Source organism: Panthera leo, chromosome E2, assembly GCF_018350215.1.
Source record: "Panthera leo isolate Ple1 chromosome E2, P.leo_Ple1_pat1.1, whole genome shotgun sequence".
NCBI lineage: Eukaryota > Metazoa > Chordata > Mammalia > Carnivora > Felidae > Panthera > Panthera leo.
In genome coordinates, this window is record NC_056693.1 from 3,682,039 (window position 1) to 3,702,484 (window position 20,446).

Consider the following 20,446-nt stretch of genomic DNA (forward strand, 5'->3'; position numbering starts at 1 on the left):
CCATTCTGCCACAGAGGGTTTCCAGCGCATTAAAAATTTTTTTTTAATGTTTATTTATTTTTGACAGAGAGAGAGAGAGAGAGAGAGAGAGAGAGACAGAGCATGAGCGGGGGAGGGGCAGAGAGAGAGTGAGACACAGAATCCGAAGCAGGCTCCAGGCTCTGAGCCATCAGCACAGAGCCCGATGCGGGGCTCGAACCCACAAATCGCGATTGTGACCTGAGCTGAAGTCGGACGCTCAACCGACTGAGCCACCCAGGAGCCCCAGTTTTTTGTTTTTTTTTTTTTTTTAATTTCATTAACTGAATTCCTCAAGTCTAGAATTTGTGTTTGGTTCTTTTCTACTACCGCTATCTCTTTGTTAAATTTCTCTTTTTGTTCACATATCGCTCTCTTTATTTCTTCGTTTTTCTGTGTGTTCCCATAGCCCAATGAGTTTCCTTAATGCGGCTGTTTTGAAACCGTCGTCAGCTGTGTTGCAAAAGTCCAAGCGTGAGCTCGGTTACTGGGAGGCTGTCCTTATCTTTTGGTGGTGATGCGTGTCCTTGACTCCCACGGTCCTCGGAGTTTTGCGTGGCCGTTTTAGCATCTGAGGTGGTGCTCACCTCCGTAAATCTTTAGTTGTTGTCTTCAGGCAGGAGATAGTTTTCATCTGTCCTTCCTTCTTACGAAATTCGTGAGCTTGTATTTCCTTTCTGGTTCTTGCAACCCACCAGGCTGGCTGCTGGAACCGCTCTTCTGCTTTGCTACATATTTGTGGCTTCTCTCTTGCCCACAGACCCCGGTTTGTTTTCTGAGTCTGCACAAAATATCTGGCCGCGGTGTGCAGGGAGGTGTGGGTTTTCGTACGTGGGGAGTGGAGAGCGCCCTTGGGCTGCGGCTGGCTGGCATTGAGTGGGCCCCCACTCACCACTCTCCCTTTCCACGTCGGCTGCTTCAGACCCTGACCGTGCCACCTGGAGAGGGACGACGTTGGCAAAGTTCTTACCCCCTCAAACGCATCTCCATTTTCTTCATTTACAACGAAGGGTCCAGTGCACGTCATTTAAAAATATATGCATCCTCCTGTTCATGCTCTGTCTCTCTCTGTCTCAAAAATAAATAAACGTTAAAAAAAAAAATTAGGGGCGTCTGGGTGGCTCAGTTGGTTGAGCCTCCAACTTTGGCTCAGGTCATGATCTCATGATCTGTGAGTTCAAGCCCCGCGTCGGGCTCTGTGCTGACAGCTCAGAGCCTGGAGCCTGCTTCAGATTCTGTGTCTCCCTCTCTCTCTCTCTCTCTGACCCTCCCCTATTCATGCTATCTCTCTGTATCAAAAATAAATAAACATAAAAAAATTTAAAAAAAAAATTTAAAAAAAAGGGGGGGCTCCTGGGTGGCTCGGTCGGTTAAGCGTCCGACTTCGGCTCAGGTCATGATCTCATGGTCCGTGAGTTTGAGCCCCATGTCGGGTTCTATGTTGACAGCTCAGAGCCTGGAGCCTGCTTCGGATTCTGTGTCTCCCTCTCTCTCTGCCCCTCCCCTGTTCATGCTCTGTCTCTCTCTCTGTCTCAAAAATAAATAAACGTTAAAAAAAATTTAAAAATATATGCATCCTAACACTCAGTGGGGTGTTGTCTCCTGGTCTCTGTAAATGTTCAATCGTCTCTCTTCAGCTGTTGCTAGGTTGCCCTCTGACACCTTTCCTTCCGACACAACACATAGGACATTGGCCCTACTCGTTCTATTCCCTAAGTATCTTGAATTTCCCTTTGTGGTCTCTGTATGCTGCATTCTGGAACATTTCTTCAATATTGTATTCCAGTTTTATAAATGGCTCTTCAGCTCTGCCTCGTCCCTAATGGAATGGATTTTTTGAATGTATTGATTTTATTGGATTTTCATCTCTGAAACTTCTTAATTGTTTCAAGAATTGCCTATATTTCTGTAACATGAGCCATATTCTTGCATCAAAAATTAAATATCTCCTTTAATTTTTTGAAAATATTTTTAATGTTCATTTATTTTTGAGAGAGAGAGAGACACAGAGTGCTAATGGGGGAGGGTCAGAGAGAGGGGGAGACACGGAATCCGAAGCAGGTTCCAGGCTCTGAGCTGTCAGCACAGAGCCCAAACCAGGGCTCGAAGTCACAAACTGTGAGCTCATGACCTGAGCTGAAGTCAGACGCTTAACTGACTGAGCCACCCAGACACCCCGGGTAATAGATGAATATTTAGATGAAGGTTACCACGTCCTCCAACATCAGAGCTCTAACCCAAATAAATAAACATCTTCATGCAGGGCCCCAGAATGGGAAGGAGTACTCTTCCCCAGACACAAGGGGCACTGAGAGACAGGAGGGACTCATGGGCATGTTCCCAGGAAGTGGAGGTGGATGATGACACAGGAAAATAGAGAAGTCCATGAATGCTGACATAGAAAGAAAACCCAAATCTGGGGCCAAGAGTGAAATCTTACTTCCTTCTCTATTTCGCTATATTTCTCCTCTGTGTGCATCACCACGGTGACCTTGACCTGAGCCATGCAGAAATGTCACAGCTGTGTTTGCACTGACATGAGGCTGCAGAGGAGCCGGACCCACACCCCCTGCAGCATCTCTGGGGCCTGGGGACCCCGTGGGAGGTGAGGACCCTCAGGGATGTGCTGAGAATGAAGGAGAACCCGTAGGGGAGGCTCTGGGAGGGAAGGATGTGCCCTGATCTCCTCACCTGGATGGGACATCTCAGGAAGCCTTGGGTCCACTTGCTGCACCATCATGGACATCAGAATTGGTCCCCTGGAAACAGGCTGTTCCCCTTCCTGTGGGGCTGCTGACGTGACAACCCTATGACCAGGCAGACCAGCCCCCAAGTGGCCACACCCTGTGCTTCTGTCTGTCCTGCGGGCACTGAGGTCCCTCCGTCTGCACAGCTGGGGCCAGAGGCAGAGACGCCATGACCCCCACCCTCATGGCCCTGCTCCTCCTCGGTGAGATCTCAGGAGGGGAGGGGATGCCCTAGTCTGGGAGGGACCCGCATCACAGCCAGGCCCTGGGGTTTCAGAGACCCCAGGCACAGGAAGCTCACAGGGAGGAGCGGTTCTGCTCAGGATTCAGGGCCATCCTCTCACGGGGACTCTCTTCCAGGGCTGAGTGTGGGCCCCAGGACCCGAGCGCAGGCAGGTGAGTGTGTCCCCAGGTGTCCCTTCCCACCTCCTCACTGAGGACAGGGGTCACCCACCAGTCAGCTGGGAATGGAGAACAGCAGTTCTGGGCGGATGGAGAGGGGACGTCTGGGGGTTTGGGGTTGATCTGGGAACTGGGGGTGGGGAAGGTCTTGTGACCCAGCCTCTGTTTCCTTCCAGAAACCCTCCCCAAACCCTCCATCTGGGCTGAGCCAGGCTCTGTGGTCCCCCGGGGTAGTGCTGTGACCATTTGGTGTCAGGGAATCCTGGAGGCCCAAGTGTTCTTTCTGGATAAAGAGGAACACTCAGGGTTCTGGGATGTTCATTTCCCAAAGAAGCCTGGGAACACGGCCAAGTTCTCCATCGCACACATGACAGATAGACATGCAGGACGGTATCACTGTTCCTATCGAAGCCCCGCTGGCTTGTCAGAGCGCAGTGACCCCCTGGAGCTGGTTGTGACAGGTGCGAGCCCCCTCAGGGTCCCCGCCCCAGGCTCTGCCCTCAGGGAGGGGGTCTGCTCCCAGAGCGTCTCCCTCTCACAGTCCAGCCCTGGGGGTATTGTGGGGGGTGGAATCTGAGCCCCATTTAACACGCCCCCTCCTCCTCTCCTAGGATTCCATGGCAAACCCCGTCTCTCAGCCCTGCCCAGCCCCGTCGTGACCTCAGGAGGGAAGGTGACTCTCCAGTGTGCCTCATGGGAGAAATTTGACAGGTTTGTCCTGAGGAAGGAAGGAGAACCCAGACCCTCGTCGACCCTCGACTCCCAGCGACCCACTAGCGGGCAGTTCGAGGCCCTGTTTCCTGTGGGCCCCGTGACCCCCTACGTCAGGTGGACATTCAGATGCTATGGCTATTTCAGCAAAACCCCCCAGATGTGGTCCTACCCCAGTAAACCCCTGGAGCTCCTGGTCTCAGGTGAGAACCTGTCCCATAGTGTTCCTGTGGTCTCCTCTAGGCTCTGTGTGGGACACCCCCGATCTAGGCTGAGAATGAGGGGTTGCAAGGGAGGGTCATCCAGAGGGACATCCACCCCTCAGAGGAATGGAGGGCCATGGGGTCCTCCCACCCCTGCCCCTTCCTACAAGCCCATCACTAGAAGCTCCAGGTGGATGCAAGAGGTTCTTTCGGGGCTCCAGGGCAGATCCACCAGAAGAGTTTGAGCCTAGAGGGGGTCTGTCTGGGAAGCTCCAGCCCCCTACCCTCCTCTTGTCTCTTTCCCAGGAACTTCTGGGGGCCCCAGCCCCCCACCCACAGGACCTGGCTCCACAGAGAGTGAGTCACTGGGGCCTCTTCGCTCAGAAGGAGTACAGACAATCTCAGGGAGTCTGAGAGCCTCTCAGAGGATCTACCTCCCCCTGAGATGCTCAGAAACCATCTTGCATCCAAGGGGGCTGGGAGTCCAGTAAAGATGCCAGGGGGACCACCAGGATCCAACCCAACAGAGGAGGGCTGGCGTGGCCATGGCAGAGGGAGAGGGTGGGGGCCCAGCTGGGGGAGCAGGAGCCAGGCTGAAGTGAGGAGCTCGGGTAGCCTCACCACCTCACCTCCCTGCCCTGGGTTTATGATGTACATGGTAGGGCCCATTGAGGGGAGAGGTCTCAGTGCTCCCTGAGACGGTGATTTGGGGCAGGTCCCTTTCCATCAGGGCCTCCGTTTCTCTGTTTGTGATAGGGGAGAGTCCTGGCTCAGATTTCATGGTCATGTCCGCTCTGGCCCTGTAGGGGCGCTGCCCTAGGTCTGTAGAATTGGAAGGTTCACAGTGTGGGTTGCAGGGTGCAGAGAAGAACAGAGCAGTGATGCTGGTGACGTCCCCAGTACTCTTCTGCCAGCCCTGTGGTGCTCAGCCTGGCCTTACCCAGGCAGCCCTGATGGAAAGAAATCAGCATCAAACAGAAACAAACAAGGGCTTGGCGGTCGGGCTCTAGGGGATGTAAATCCCAGATGAGCCACTTGCAGACTGTGGGTCCGTGGACAAGTCCTTTCCCTGTCTGAGTCCCCGCTTCCCTCCTTACTAAACGCATCTCCTACCGTCTCCCTCACGGATTTGCTGAGAGGTTTAGGTGGGATCTTGGAAATAACATTCCTCTGCGTGGAACAGACCCACGGGGTGTGCAGGAACTGGCATGCTGAAAAGCCCAGACCGGCCCCACTTGTGAGTGTGAGGTCTGCAGCGGGGAGGACGGGTCTTGGCTGGACCTGGGAAGGCACGGAGTCCGTCCCATGCAGGCCCGGTTCTGAGCACCCCAAAGCCTCTGACAATAGGAGGTGTGTTCACCTCTGGCTACAAGAGAGGGCAGGACACATGGGGACGATGGAGCAGGCCATCCCAGTCAAGGTAGGAGCCCAGAGCCTGAAGCAGGTGTCCATTAGGGTGAGGAGCGCACAGGGAGCCCACAGTCCTGGGTTCAAATCCCAGCTCTGTCACCCGCTTCCTGGCTGGGGGATCTGAGGCACCTGACTGATCGCTCTGAGCCTTGGTCTCCTCGTCTGTGAAATGGGTGAAGGCGGGGTGGCCTTCCCCTGGTGCATGATTATAATGGGGATTAGCGGTAAATGAATGCACAGACCCCAGCACGGGTCCACACACAGTAGATGCTCAGTTAACTGACATCGTTGGTTCATTCATGACATCACTTGTGTCCAAGGTCTTGAAAAGTACCAGAAAATTGCGATCGGGGCCTCTGTGACCTTAATCTTGCTGCTTGCCCTCCTTGTCCTCCTCCTCCTTCTCCGACTCCGGCACCAGAGAAAATGCTGCAAGTCAGGTGAGCGGATGGCGATGTCTGGTCTAGCTGAGAAGGGAGATCTTACCCTAAAGACATGAAGTGGCTTTTCTTAGAGCACCAGCCAACATATGGCACCAAAACAGAAAGACGTGTTCAGTTTGGAAAAGCCTCCAAAATGAACAATAACAAAAAAAATGTCTAGGAATCTCTTCCCATCACAACCTCCTTGGGACAGAGATGGGGATTCCCAGGAAGCGCAGTTATGAGGGCAGGGGTCCCACATGGGAGTACCTGCACCCAACACCCGAGGAACCACGCCGGTGATGGGGGGGGGGCTCTGGGAGGGATGCAGTCTCCCTGCGGCCAAGAGCAGGGGGGAGGGGTCACAGCGGTGAGGAGTGGGAGCAGGATGCAGAAGTAGTTGGGAGATTAGTTGCTTTGAGCAAATATGTAAGTATGTCGGGGATAAAGGGAGCCCAGTTGCTCAAGGTCTGCAGGGATTTATAAATGTGCAAAGGCAGGTGGCTACAAAAAACTCTGAGCTGTCGTACCGGAATTGGAAGTGTCAGTGTGACCTCACTAAGAGATATACTTACACATCGACGGACACAAAACAACTGTATGGGTGTGTTGGTTGTTGGGTGCGCGCGCACACACACACACACACACGCGCACATGTATGTCCCAGCTATGTCCACCAATAAAACCTAGACACTGACAACAAACAACCATCCAGGTCCCAGCTATGTCCACCAATAAAACCTAGACACTGACAACAAACAACCATCCAGGTTCTGGCTTTTATATACCGCCCTGTAGTAAAAGGAATGGGGGGAAGGGGCTCCTGGGTGGCTCAGTTTAGCATCTGACTTTTTTTTTTTTTAATTTTTTTTAACGTTTATTTATTTTTGAGACAGAGCATGAACAGGGGAGGGTCATAGAGGGGGAGACACAGAATCCTAAACAGGCTCCAGGCTCTGAGCCATCAGCAAAGAGCCCGACGCAGGGCTCGAACTCACGGACCGCGAAATCACGACCTGAGCTGAAGTCGGATGCTTAACCGACTGAGCCACCCAGGCGCCCCTAGCGTCTGACTCTTGATACAGGCTCAGGTCATGATCTCACGGTTCGTGGGTTCAACCCTGTCCGCACTAACAGCGTGGAGGCTGCTTGGGATTCTTTCTCTCTCTGCCTCTCTCTCTCTCAAAATAAACAAATCGACTTTAAAATGTTTCGTAAAAAGAAGGAATTAGGTTTCATCGGAGAAACTCTTTATTCCAGGTTGGGACAGGGGGACTACTGGAGGCTGCTGGGGCATCTCAGTGTGCCAGAAAGTGCAAACATTCGCAAAGAATGATGGAGACAGGGCAGAATGACCCAGGAGCCAGCTGGAAGGAACTCCCTTTGGAAAACTCTAGAATAATCTGAGCATCCAAGTATTGGATTACAATGCACTGAATATAACGGAAATCCACTAGTTTATAGAGTAAATTAGTGAATGCATGGGGGCAGAGGGAACACTTTAATGTTCATTTATTTCTGAGACAGAGAGAGACAGAGCGTGAGTGGGGGAGGGGCAGAGAGCGAGGGAGACAGAGAATCCGAAACAGGCTCCAGGCTCTGAACTGTCAGCACAGAGCCCGACGCGGGGCTCGAACTCTCAAACCGTGAGATCGTGGCCCGAGCTGAAGTCAGATACTTAACCGACTGAGCCACCCAGGCGCCTCAAGAACAGACACAGACTTTTATTTTATTTTATTAAAATATGTTTAATGTTTATCCATTTATTTTGAGAGAGTGAGAGCAGGGGAGGGGCAGAGAGAGAGGGAGAGAGAGAATCCCAAGCGGGCTTTGCACTCTCAGTACAGAGCCCGACACGGGGCTCGAACCCACAAACGATGAGATCATGAACTGAGCCAAAACCAAGAGGCAACTGCCTAACTGAGCCACCCAGGCGCCCCAGACCTAGACTTTTAAAGATGTTCTTTCAGTTTTAGAAAAAGAAAATGTATTTGAATCATCCATGCACATTTTGTGTGTTAGAGTTTAGTGTGTTTTGCGTGTTTTGTGTTTGGTTTCGTGTTGGCCCTGAATCCCAGATTGATGGCGGCGGCTGTATAACCTTGTCAGGGCTCAGATCTCTGAGATCCTAATGCAGCCCCGGGGGCCAGGTTCTGGGGTGGGTTAGAAGCGAATTTCTAATTTTGTGCAGGTGCTCTGCATCCTGAGGCTGAGACCAGAGCCCTGCAGAAAAGGTAATTTCTCCCCAAAGATCCTCCCCCAACCTCCCACCTCTGCCTGTAGCCGCTTCACTGCTGCCTAATGCCCCTGTTTTCCTCCCCTCAGCTCCGACTCCGTGGCTCCTGTCCAGGAGGAGAAGCAGGGTAACTGGGAAGGAGGGAGAAAGGGCTAGGAGGAGGGGTCGGGACAGGTTCTGGGCTTCGCATGAAAACCGCCAAATCTGTGTGATTCCAGGTACATCCCTGCCCCCTGTCGGGCCTCGGTCTCCCTATCTGAGGGTGGGAGGGGCGTGTGGGACTGCAGGGTTTCGGGAATCTTGGCATGAAATAGAATCTTCTCATTCTCCAGATGCTGAGGTGAGAGAGTCCCAACCTGAGGAAGACAGACAGATGGACAGTTGGGTGAGCCCCAGCTCCTGTCCAGGGCCCCCAGCACAGCCTTGTTAATTAGCTAAATCCATGGGCTGCCTCTCCAGCTTCCTATCCCTCAACTCAGCAGCATCTGACCTCACCCTTCCTCTTGAAAGGTGATACACACAGGCTGCTGGGACACCACTTCTCAGTGGCTTTTTTCTGACGTCACGTGGGCCCCTTCTTCTCGGTCTCCTTTTAACTGCTGGTTGTCCATAATGGTAGTGCTGCCAGGGATGGTTGTATAGTTTGTGCACTGCACAATAGTGATTGTGAGGATTGAGACCCTACTTGAGGTCACATGAGTGCAAAAGTACCCAAGCCAGGGATTCACATGATCCAATTTATGGTTTGGGTTTTTTTTTTTTTTTTCATGTTTATTTATTTTGGAGAGAGAGAAACACAGAGTGTGAGCGGGGGAGGGGCAGAGAGAGAGGGAGACACAGAATCCGAAGCAGGCTCCAGGCTGTAAGCTTGTCAGCACAGAGCCCGACGTGGGGCTCGAACTCACGAACCATGAGATCATGACCTGAGCTGAAGTCCAACGCTCAGCCAACTGAGCCACCCAGGCGCCCTCATCCGATTTATGTTTTAAAATTAACTCTGGCATCTAGGTGGACAGGTAAGTGAGGAAGGACATAGTGGACGAGTTCCACCCCCCCGCCCCGTCCCCGGACCCCACAGCAGAACCGTGACAGTGAGTCCCCCAGGGGAGTGACTGTGCCCCAGGGGAACCACTCAGGGGTGAGGGTGGCCACTCTTCCTTCCCCCTTGGGAGGGATTGTTGGACAGACAAGTGGGAGAGAACAGTCAGGTGGGTTCTTGCTGCTCCTGGCACCCCGGCTCCCCCACCTGTCACATACCTGACTCCCACTCCCCGCCCTCCAGGCTGCGGCATCTGAAGACCCCCAGGATGTGACCTATGCCCAGCTGAACAGCCTGAATCTTGAACAGGAGACAAGTGCACCCCCTTCCTCACGGGCAGGGGAGCTGCCCGCAGAGCCCATCATGTATGCCACTCTGGCCAGGAAGGACGCACACCCCACACTCCAGGGAGGGGACTGCAGGAACCCCAGGACGCAGTGAGGCTGCCCCCAAGGACACTCAGCTAATACCCCCTGCACCTGGAGACCTCTCATATGGGAGCAGGATATCCTAGAGCTTCAGAAGTCATCTAATTCGCCAGATGAAGAGAAATATCAGCTCCAAATTTTTAGAAAGAAAAGAAAACACTTCTAAATACCCAGTGGACAAGAGAAGCCAGCCACAGATGAAGATAGGACTTCTTTTTTTTTTTTTTACTCCCATGACAATGCAAAAATTCTACATCAACGCATAGTTTTACCTAAATGGTAATGTAAATGCCGTATGCCAAGACGAAATGGGGAAAGTCAGTGCCTGAATGTAATTAGTGCCAAGAGAAGAGAGCCTGAAAGTCAACAACGCAGGCAATGTTCTATGGGAGCTAGAGAAAGGATAGCAAATTCATCCCATGGCAGTGGGTGAAAATCAGAAGACCTTACGCTGATCACAAAGAATAAAAAAGAGAACAATCAATTGTGTGAGCTTGGGCTGCTGTAATAAGATACCATAGACGGGGGAGGCGGTGTCGTTAAACAACAGAAATGTATTTCTTCATAATTCTGGAGTCCGGAAGCCCAAGCCCAAGGTGCTGACATGTTTGGTGGTCTGGTGTCCTTCGAGGGTTCTCCGCACGGCTGACGGACGGCTGCTCGTGTGGCCTTTCCTCGGTGGGTGTGTGAGGGAAAGAGAGAGAGCCCTCCTGTTTCTTCTTATAGGGTCACTTACCTTCTTTGACCGCCCACCCTTATGATCTCACCCACCTTCATTATTCCTTAGAGGCCCCCTCTCCAAACACAACCACACTGGGAGTTAAGGCTTCAACATGAATTTCTGGCGGGGGGAGGGACATAGATACCCAGACCGTTTCATTCCACCCTGTGTCCCTCCCCCAGGATTCACGTCCTTCTCCCACGCAAAGTGCATTCATTCCATCCCTACAGCCCGCCCCTCCCCCAAATCTACACTCATTCCAGCATCAACAGTCAAATCTAACATCCAGAGTTGCATCCAAATATCTTACAAATCAGATATGGGGGAGCTTCCTTCGGGGTATGGCTCCTTCTAAGGCAGAATTCCTCTGCAGGTGTGAACCCGTGAGCCAGACAAGTGATGTGCCTCCAGAGTACAAAGCCGGGGCAGGGGTAGGAGAGAGAATTCCCATTCCCTGAGGAAGCGATAAGAAAGAAGACAGAGGTGACAGTGTTCGAAATGCAGCAACGCAGCTTCCATAGATCGGCAGGCTCCAGGATAACCCTCTTGGGCTCCAGGCTCTGCCCGCCAGGCTCTCCGTGGCACGGCGCCACCTCCGTGGTGCACAGCTGCGTGGTCCTTCTGGGTGAGGACCCCCAAGGCTCTGCGCAGGGCCTGCCCTGTGGAAACTGAGGCAGTTTCCAAACTGAAACCAAGGAGCCAACCTGATCTCTGAATTGCCTTTGGGGGACATTCTTCCCTCTTCTGGAAAACCAGCACACGTTTGTAGACAAGCCCACCGTCCCATCTCGTAGAGTCTGAGAAGACTTGACGGCTTTCATTCCCGCTGTTCCAGGGGACAGTCCCCTGGCCGCACGTCCGCTCCTACAGTCCCTTAATGTTGGCTCCTGTCTCTCATCTGTCGGACAGTCTTCCCGCTCTTTGTTCTGTGTCCTCTGACTCAACAGTCTGTGCCTCCATCCACCTCCCCGCTCTGGAGTCTCAGGGGGGCCCCCACCCGCGTTGCTCTGGGCACACGCCAACCCTTTGCTTAGGCGTCTCCTCAGCGAAACATGCGACCGTGTGGGGCGCTTGCCCTGTGCTCCACAAACGTCAAGACACAGCTCAGCCACGTTCTTTGCCGCTTTCAAACAGGGGTCACGTTTGTCCCCACGATCCAGTGCCTCGTTCTTCATTTTGGCCCGAGGTCCTGCCCGAACGGACTTTCCCGCCCATACTTGTGTTTGGCATTTCTAAACAACTCCAGCCTCTTTCTGTTGTCACTCTCAAAGGTTCTCCGCATCTTTTTTTCTTTTTTAAGTTGTAGTTATTCATTTTGAGAGAGGGCTCAAGCGTGAGTGGGGGAGGAGCAGAGAGAGAGAGAGAGAGAGAGAGAGAGAGAGAATCCCAAACAGGCTCCACGCTGTCAGCACAGAGCCCCAACCAGGGCTTGATCCCACAAACAGAGAGATCATGACCAGGGCCGGAAACCAAGAGTTGGGCGCCCAACGGACTGAGCTGCCCAGGTGCCCCCCGCTGCTTCCGCATTTTGGATATTTGTTCCCACAGCACGGCACTTCTTGGTACTGAAATCTGCATTCGTCTGTTCCGGCTTCTGTTAACAAAGATCACAGACTGGGTGGTTTAAGCTACGGAAGTTTCAGGGAAGATGCCAGCACGGCTGCTGTCTGGTTTGGGCTGTCTGCTGGGGTTGCAGGGAGCCCCTTCTTGCTGCGTGCTTGCCTGGCCTTTGCTCGCTGTGAGCACATAGAGAGAGACGGAGAGAGTGCTCTCTGGGCCTCTTCTTTTCTCTTTTTAAATGTTTATTTATTTTTAAGAGAGAGAGCAAGGGAGGGGCAGAGAGAGAGGGAGACACAGAATCCGAAGCAGGCTCCAGGCTCCGAGCTGTCAGCACAGAGCCCGACACGGGGCTCGAACCCATGAACCGTGAGATCATGACCTGAGCCGAAGTCGGACGCTTAACCCACCGAGCCACCCAGATGCCCACCGTTGAGCTTTTAAATCAGTTACACTGCCAGTTAAAATTATCCCACAAAACTCACTCCGGGCCCAGCAAACTTTACTGTGAGCGCCTCCAAACAATTATGGATGACAAACACCATTGGTATAGACATTTTTATAGCAAATGCATTCCCGTACATTTCGTAACAAGAATATCACACTTTGGCCTCCCACGTACGCTTAGATATAAAATAACTTAAAAAATGGGGGGAAATATCTAATTACATTACTGCTCAGTTCACATGCATAATGGGGAGGAGACAAATATTTCAATAAAGAATTCTCCCCAACAAATTGGGGACTTAATCTAAGCATTGTCCCCTAAATGTTATAGGCAGGCCCCCAGAATGGGGAGGAGGGATCTGCCCCAGAGGCAAGGGGCACTGAGGAACCAGGAGGGACTCACAGGCGTGTTTCCATGCTTGGGGCATGGACGCTGTCACAGGGAAATAGAGAAGTCCATGAATGCTGACATAGAAAGAAAACCCAAATCTGGGGCCAAGAGTGAAATCTTACTTCCTTCTCTATTTCGCTATATTTTTCCTCTGTGTGCATCACCACGGTGACCTTGACCTGAGCCATGCAGAAATGTTACAGCTGTGTTTGCACTGACATGAGGCTGCAAAGGAGCCGGACCTACACCCCCTGCAGCATCTCCGGGGCCTGGGGACCCCGTGGGAGGTGAGGACCCTCAGGGATGTGCTGAGAATGAAGGAGAACCTGTAGGGGATGCTCTGGGAGGGAAGGATGTGCCCTGATCTCCTCACCTGGATGGGACATCTCAAGAAGCCTTGGGTCCACTTGCTGCACCATCATGGACATCAGAGTTGGTCCCCTGGAAACAGGTTGTTCCCCTTCCTGTGGGGCTGCTGACGTGACAACCCATGACCAGGCAGACCAGCCCCCAAGTGGCCACACCCTGTGCTTCTGTCTGTCCTGCGGGTACTGAGGTCCCTCCGTCTGCACAGCTGGGGCCAGAGGCAGAGACGCCATGACCCCCACCCTCACTGCCCTGCTCCTCCTCGGTGAGATCTCAGGAGGGGAGGGGATGCCCTAATCTGGGAGGGACCCGCATCACAGCCAGGCCCTGGGGTTTCAGAGACCCCAGGCACAAGAGGCTTATGGGGAGGAGGGGTTCTGCTCAAGATTCGGGGCCATCCTCTCACAGGGACTCTCTTCCAGGGCTGAGTGTGGAACCCAGGACCCAAGTGCAGGCAGGTGAGTGTGTCCCCAGGTGTCCCATCCCACCTCCTTACTGGGGACAGGGGTCACCCACCAGGCAGCTGGGAATGGAGGACAGCAGTTCTGGGCGGATGGAGAGGGGACGTCTGGGGGTTTGGGGCTGAGCTAAGAACTGAGGGTGGGGAAGGTCTTGTGATACAGCCTCTGTTTCCTTCCAGGGACCCTCCCCACACCCTCCATCTGGGCTGAGCCAAGCTCTGTGGTCCCTTGGGGTAGCACTGTGACCATTTGGTGTCAGGGGACCCTGGAGGCCGCGGAGTTCTATCTGGATAAAGATGGACACTCAGTGCCCTGGGACAGACAACCCGCAGTGGAGCCCAGGGACAAGGCCAAGTTCTCCATCATATACATGACAGAGCAGTATGCAGGCCAATATCACTGTTCCTATCGGAGCCCCGCTGGCTTGTCAGAGCGCAGTGACCCCCTGGAGCTGGTGGTGACAGGTGCGAGTCCCCTCAGGGTCCCCGCCCCAGGCTCTGCCCTCAGGGAGGGGGTCTTCTCTGAGTGTCTCCCTCTCACAGCCCAGCCCTGGGGATACTGTGGGGGGATCTGGGTCCTATTTAACGTGTCCCTTCCTCCTCTCCTAGGATTCCATGGCAAACCCACTCTCTCAGCCCTGCCCAACCCCATGGTGACTTCAGGAGGGAAGGTGACCCTCCAGTGCACCTCATGGATGGGATTCCATAGGTTCGTCCTGATGAAGGAAGGAGAACCCAGACTCGCCTGGACCCTCGACTCCCAGCGACCCACCAGTGGGCAGTTCCAGGCCCTGTTTCCTGTGGGCCCCATAACCCCCAGGCTCAGGTGGACCTTCAGATGCTATGGCTATTTCAGAAACACCCCCCACATATGGTCACTCTCCAGTGATCCCCTGGAGCTCCCGGTCTCAGGTGAGGGAGTCCGGCCCTATGCCCTCTGTGTCCTGATGATCTATTCAGGGCTCTGTCCTCAAGAGTTACCTGGGCTGGGATGGGAGCCATGGCGGGGGGCGCTCCAAAGAGGGTCACTCAAAGGGAGATCTGCCCCTCAGTAGGTCAACAGAAACCCTCTCACACCTGCCCACCCTTTGTCCTTCTCCTGGGTCTAAAGATGCCAGGTGAGCAGCGGGAGGGTCATGGGGAGGCCACAGGGCAGGTGTAGAAGAAGTCTGAGTGAGATGGGGACTCCTGGATTAGCCCCAACCACCCCCCCACAGGATCCAACTCAAGATTGTTGTGCTACTGGGCTGTTTGTGCTCCTTCTGGGCACAGATCACCCAAGATCAGTTCTGAGAGCCCCTCAGAGGATCTAACACCCCCTCAGATACTCAGAAACAATCTTGTGTCTCAGGGGAACTGAGATTCCAGTAGAGGTGCCTGGGTGACTACATATGTCCAGGGGCTCTGAGGCTGGGTCATGGGGCATATGAGGGAGAAGACTGAGCAGAGACGGGGTCTCTAAGGGAAGCCTCAGTCCCCTACTCAACTACTGCCTTTTTCCTCAGGAACCTCTGGAGGCCCCAGCCCCCCACCCACAGATCCCAGCTCAACAGCTGGTGAGTCACAGTGGCATCTGTCTAAGGGCTTTCCTTCCTGTGTTTCAGAGATGCCAGAGTGACCACCAGGTCCAGGGTCTCTGAGGCGGGGGGGAGGAGGGCTGGGGTGGTCATGGCAGAGGGAGAGGGTGAGGGCCCAGCTAGGGGAGCAGCACCACCTCACCTCCCTGTCCTTTGATTATGAGGTATGGGGTGAAGAGGGGTCTCAGTGCTCCCTGAGATGGTGATTCGCGGCAGGACCCTGGTCCTAGGTGAGGAGTCCCTCCCTGTTGCTGTCCTCTCTGGGCAGAAAAGGCCAGCTCAGGATGCTGTCTACAGGAAATTCTGAGACAGGATGCAATAGGACTATCACAAGGGGCAGTTCCACAGAGGAGGGTCCACCCAGGAGAGCTGGGATAGGCGGGACCTCCCACCAGGGGAATCGCCACCCCTGCAGTCTCAGACAGGGCTGAGGAGAGAGAGGCATGGACTTAGATCCCTCGACCCTGAGGAAATGAGGTCAGACTGAGGTTACAAGGCAGAGGTCCCACCCACTTACCTCCTGGTGTCTCTGGCTCAGAAGCAGGGTGTTGGCTGCTAGCCAGGGGCAGGGGCAGGGGCAGGGTAGCTGCTCAACTGGGAGGCAGGTAGGACAGACAAGGATGCCCTGTGGGGCCGAGTCTTCGTGGGCTCAGCTCTCCCGAGAGGTGGAGCTTCTAAGAAAGGTGTTCCCTGTCTGAAGAGGGGGGGCTGCCAGCAGTGATCCCATTTCTGGCCTCCCACTGTCCTGCCTCTCCCCGGAACTCGGACGTGGGAAGGTTCAGAAAGGTGTGGGGGATGCAGGTACATGTGATTTTGTGCATCTGGCCTGGGTCTCAGCAGAGCAAGAGGAAGTCCCAGTACGATGGAGAACAGAAATCCCCATCGATTTAGCGTCTCAGTTCCTCCTCATCTCACACAAAACCGTGGGAGTTTCTCCTAAAAGCCACCCAGCCCTTGTCACCGCAATCCTCAGGCCTCCAGCCGGGTGTGGAGAATGTGTGGGATACAGGATGGAGAGGGGGTGGGTTGGCAGCGCTTGGTGTCCAGGCCTGACTTGGAGCACAGTGAGGATGCTGGGCTGGTGGAGGTGGGGATCTGGGACAGTCAGAGAGGGCAGACCACCCACACCCGAGCCCTCTCACACCATGACTGGAGCTGCTCAGGCCAAGGTGGAAACTGCTGTGGGTGCAGGTGGAGCCCCCACGAGACAATCCCCTAAAGAGAAGTGTCCCCACCTGTGGGCACCACTCTGCTGCCCTTATAAAGTTTTCTTTTATACAAATGCTTAGAAATGAGGTTTATAAATGATGCAGATACATTCTAACGTTTCATTCATTATTTTGTCTACACTCAAAGCTTAAAAGTTGTTCAACCAGTTTATTCATTTATAAGTATGATTTTTTTCTTTATACTTTCTAAATGATAGTTAAGTATATACAAAATGATACTGGTTTGGTTAAATTAGTTTTATATTCTATGATTCTATTAACTTAGTACAGATTCTCCACCTTTCAGTTGCTTTACAATTGATCTGCTTTGATTTACTGATAATAATTTTATCAAACTCAAAAAAAAGACACTTACCTCTTTATTTCCAGATTGTGCACCAACTTTACTTACAGCAAATACCTTATAATAATGATGACAATGTAAGACATTAATACAAAACTCAGTGTTGCTTTAAGAAAATATCTTCATTGATAGCCCTAATTATTTTAAGGCAAACATAAAACATCTATATATTTATACATATAGTGATACTAACCTGTCCATTTCAGTCTATTTTTCTGTTACATTCAGGTTTCATTAGAAAAAAAAATCTTTTCTTTTTTCCTAATGTTTATTTATTTTTGAGAAAGAGAAACACAGAGCACCAGTGGGGGAGGGGCAGAGAGAGGGAGACACAGAATCCAAAGCAGGCTCCAGGCTCCTAGCTGTCAGCACAGAGCCTGACCCAGAGCTCAAACCTGTGAACCATGAGATCATGACCTGAGCCAAGGTCGGAAGCTTAGCCAACTGAGCCACCCAGGTGCTTCAGAAAAAATTCTTTACTCAGTATAAATTAGGAATTATTTCTGGGCTTGTACAACTCCAGGCTTATTCTTTTAAATTTATAGCCCCAGTGAGATACATTTGAAAGACTTCTTGGTACCAGAGATTTGCATACTAGCCCACTGAATGATGTGTATTCTTCATTCATACTCTGTGAATTCTATAAGCTTATGTAGAATTTTCACATGGAGATTTATAATTAGCTTGATCTATAATTTTTTTATCTTGTTGCATTTTTTTTGTTTTTTTTTTTTATCTTGTTACATATTATGTGAAATGGATTGAAATAGGTTTGCAGGATTACCTAATTTTGTGCTCACCAGTTTTATAACAAAACTGATTTTCTCTGCTCTTTATGGCTTTGAGACCAGAAGTGTGACATCCTTGGTTCTGGACATTTATATGGAGAGGAGAGAGATGGTTTTTGAAGATAAAAATCAAATGACTAGTGTTCTACCTTGAAATCTTACATTAGTTTTCAGAGTTATGATTGACAAACAGAGTTAGAGACAGTGAGGAGGAGGAGAAGGAAGAAGAAGAGGAGGAGGACAGTGGTGATGACGATGGTGATAATATTGATGATGGTGGTGGTGATGATGATAATGGGGATGATGATGGTAACGGTGGTGATGAAGATGCTGCCGATAATGATGGTGGTGGTGATGATGATGATGATGATGATGTTGCTGATGATGCAGCATCCCTCATCTATCCTGCCACACCTGGCCCATCTTCCATGCACCAGGGCCCTCCCCCCCACCCTGACTCCCTATTCTCCTCTGGGATCCTCCTACAACAACAAACGTGGATTCATTACTTCTGAAGAGCGTGCTTAGATCTTTCTGGGGACCTGCTCTCTACACACATCTTCTCTGGGTCTTCACATTGCTCCTCTCAGCCTCTTTCTCCTATTCAGGAATCAACTTAAATGTCCTCTCCAAGTGCGACCCTCACCCTGACATTGTTCAGACATGTCTCCTTCCTACCTAGGGCATTTCAAGTAACTAACACAACCTATGTTGTATGCATTGAATTCTCTCTCTCTCTCTCTCTCTCTCTCTCTCTCTATATATATATATATATATATATATATATATATATATTTGTGACCAACCCGTTTCATGGACACTAGGTCCTGAATTGTTGAAAATACAAGTTCTCCTATCCACAAGAGGTAGCTTAGGTGCTCAGAATAAACACAGAGAATACAAGAGCCCAAGTACTTCTGTATTGAGAGATGATTTATCTCACTAAATTCTGAGCTAGGGGGACACAGGAAGACTCTGCTCCAAACCAACTCAGAAGCAAAGTCTAAATTCAAAAAAGACAGGGAGACTGAAATAATCCATTTAGAACAGAGAAGATCCTTCTATAACAGAGAAAGTATCAATTAATGACTGCATAAGAAGTTATAGCATGAGAACAAGGGGAGGTACGAGAAGACGCAGCCTGGGGGACAAGTTTAAGTCTCATCAGAAATTCATCTTTCTCCACTTTTTTTTTGGCTCTCAGGAGCAGCTGACACCATCAGCCCATCACAAAACAAGTCAGACCACAACACTGGTGAGTAGGAGAAAGTCTCAGTTATGGAAGTGGCATGGAGCGTGAAGTCCTGTCAAGGGGAGGCGGGCACCCTGGGTGGACATACAGGATCTGGGCTGATTTGGGTCTCCCCTGACCTCAGTGACCACTTTGTCCTCAATTCCTAGCGTCCCACCCCAAAGATTACACAGTAGAGAATCTCATCCGCATGGTCATGGCTGGCTTGATCCTGGTTGTCCTCGGGATTCTGCTATTTCAGGATCACTACAGTCAGAGAGGAATCCAAGATGCATCCAGGAGGTAAACTCAAGAGAGAACAATGCAACGATCAGAATGACAGAGTCTGGGAAGCACATCTTATGTGCCCAGGAATTTCTGGAAGAGTATGTGAGGCATGTGCTGTGGGAACTGTCAACATTCCATGTTGCCCAGACCAGTCCTCATCCTCTGTGACATCACCTCCAACCTCCAAGGACTTATTCCACATACCACACGACCTAGTGGTCAAGTATATATCTTTCGTCATTATTTATTTGACACCCATAACATTCCCAGGACTAGTAATGATCAGAGAACAGAATCCATGTGAATTTAGCACATACTTTAGTATTCATGCTTGGTGCATTGTGTGAAATCTAGTTGACTTTTGTATAGATTCCTAGCAGGATGGATGGATTCAGGATTGATTATAAATGGAAAGACAGACAGAAAAGTTTACCTCTACACAAACATACACAGCAATCTGCAATAAATTAACTCAGCATCCTCCCTGTCTGCCTTCACCTTTAATTTATGTAAATTTGGTCCCTTGCTCAGTCCTGGTACAAAGATTTCCTCTTTTGCACTCCACTCACAGAGACTTAACAAAAAAGCCGTGAACTAACATGAGCTAATCAAAGACAAAGCAAACTGTAGAGGCACAGTCGCCTACATGATTTGTGGGGCAGCATAGAAAATGAACAGGCAGACAGGGAGACAAACTATAAGAGACTTTTAAATACAGAGAACAATCTAAGGGTCACTGGAGGGGAGGTGGGGGTGGGAGGGGAGATGGGCTAGATGGGTGATGGGCACTAAAGAGGGTACTTGTTGGGATGAACACTGGGTGTCGTATGTAAGAGATGAATCACTGGGTTCTACTCCTGAAACCAATACTACACTCTATGTTAACTAACTTGAATTTAAATAAGTAAACTTTAAAAAAGAAAGATGCATTTTCCAAAGAAAGAAAGAAAATGAACAGGCAGTACCCCACGTTCAAATACCAGTGTGGTGAGTGTAGAGCATGAGCCTAGTTTGGAGCCCTGTCTGATCATTCAGATCACCACCCATGCATCCAGATCCACACAGAGCAGAGGCCATCTGGTTATTGCACATGACAGTACAGATCAGCATTTTCTGATGTGTCCCAGGTGCCAGGGTCTGCACTGGGTGCTGCACACACCCTATTGCTGAGTCTTTACCAGAGAACTCTTAGGTAGGGGTCATCTCCTCCCTTATAAAGATGACCTCAGACTCATGAAATAATTTGTCAAAATACACTGGATTAGGGCTACTGTCTACAAATAGGTCTGTTTCCAATTATCTGCCCATCCCACCCCACTGCCACCTTGGTAGAAAGCACAACATTGTCCTGGAACAGAAATTTGTAAAGAGAGTAGATCTCATAGTAAATGCTCTTACCACAATGAAAATCAAAAGAGAAAACAGAATTACA

At 51.2% G+C, this 20,446-nt stretch overlaps 2 protein-coding genes across 14 annotated transcripts; both read left to right on the forward strand.

Moving 5' to 3' along the window:
* The first annotated feature begins 2,536 nt into the window (after nt 1–2,536).
* LOC122208148 (leukocyte immunoglobulin-like receptor subfamily A member 6) lies at nt 2,537–10,100 on the forward strand. Of its 11 annotated transcripts, none has more exons than XR_006197127.1 (11): nt 2,542–2,623; nt 2,836–2,968; nt 3,126–3,161; nt 3,344–3,628; nt 3,779–4,081; nt 4,388–4,438; nt 5,812–5,931; nt 8,105–8,147; nt 8,239–8,276; nt 8,482–8,659; nt 9,432–9,511. XR_006197127.1 is itself a non-coding variant. In XM_042918890.1 (11 exons), exons 2-11 carry the CDS (start codon nt 2,935–2,937, stop codon nt 9,627–9,629), a joined length of 1,161 nt encoding a protein of 386 aa, XP_042774824.1. In that variant the 5' UTR covers nt 2,542–2,623; nt 2,836–2,934; the 3' UTR covers nt 9,630–10,100. The 11 variants fall into 11 exon arrangements, 10 of the variants coding, with proteins under 10 accessions (XP_042774829.1, XP_042774824.1, XP_042774825.1 ...); XM_042918890.1 differs by having other exon boundaries at nt 8,482–8,534; nt 9,432–10,100; XM_042918891.1 differs by having other exon boundaries at nt 8,482–8,489; nt 9,432–10,100.
* Nucleotides 2,548–19,497, forward strand: LILRA5 (leukocyte immunoglobulin like receptor A5). Of its 3 annotated transcripts, none has more exons than XM_042918904.1 (8): nt 2,548–2,623; nt 13,184–13,363; nt 13,521–13,556; nt 13,739–14,023; nt 14,168–14,470; nt 15,064–15,114; nt 18,700–18,750; nt 18,897–19,497. In XM_042918904.1, exons 2-8 carry the CDS (start codon nt 13,330–13,332, stop codon nt 19,031–19,033), a joined length of 897 nt encoding a protein of 298 aa, XP_042774838.1. In that variant the 5' UTR covers nt 2,548–2,623; nt 13,184–13,329; the 3' UTR covers nt 19,034–19,497. The 3 variants fall into 3 exon arrangements, with proteins under 3 accessions (XP_042774838.1, XP_042774837.1, XP_042774840.1); XM_042918903.1 differs by lacking the exon at nt 2,548–2,623 and adding an exon at nt 12,258–13,019; XM_042918906.1 differs by lacking the exons at nt 2,548–2,623; nt 15,064–15,114 and adding an exon at nt 12,878–13,019.
* Nucleotides 19,498–20,446: the final 949 nt, after the last annotated feature.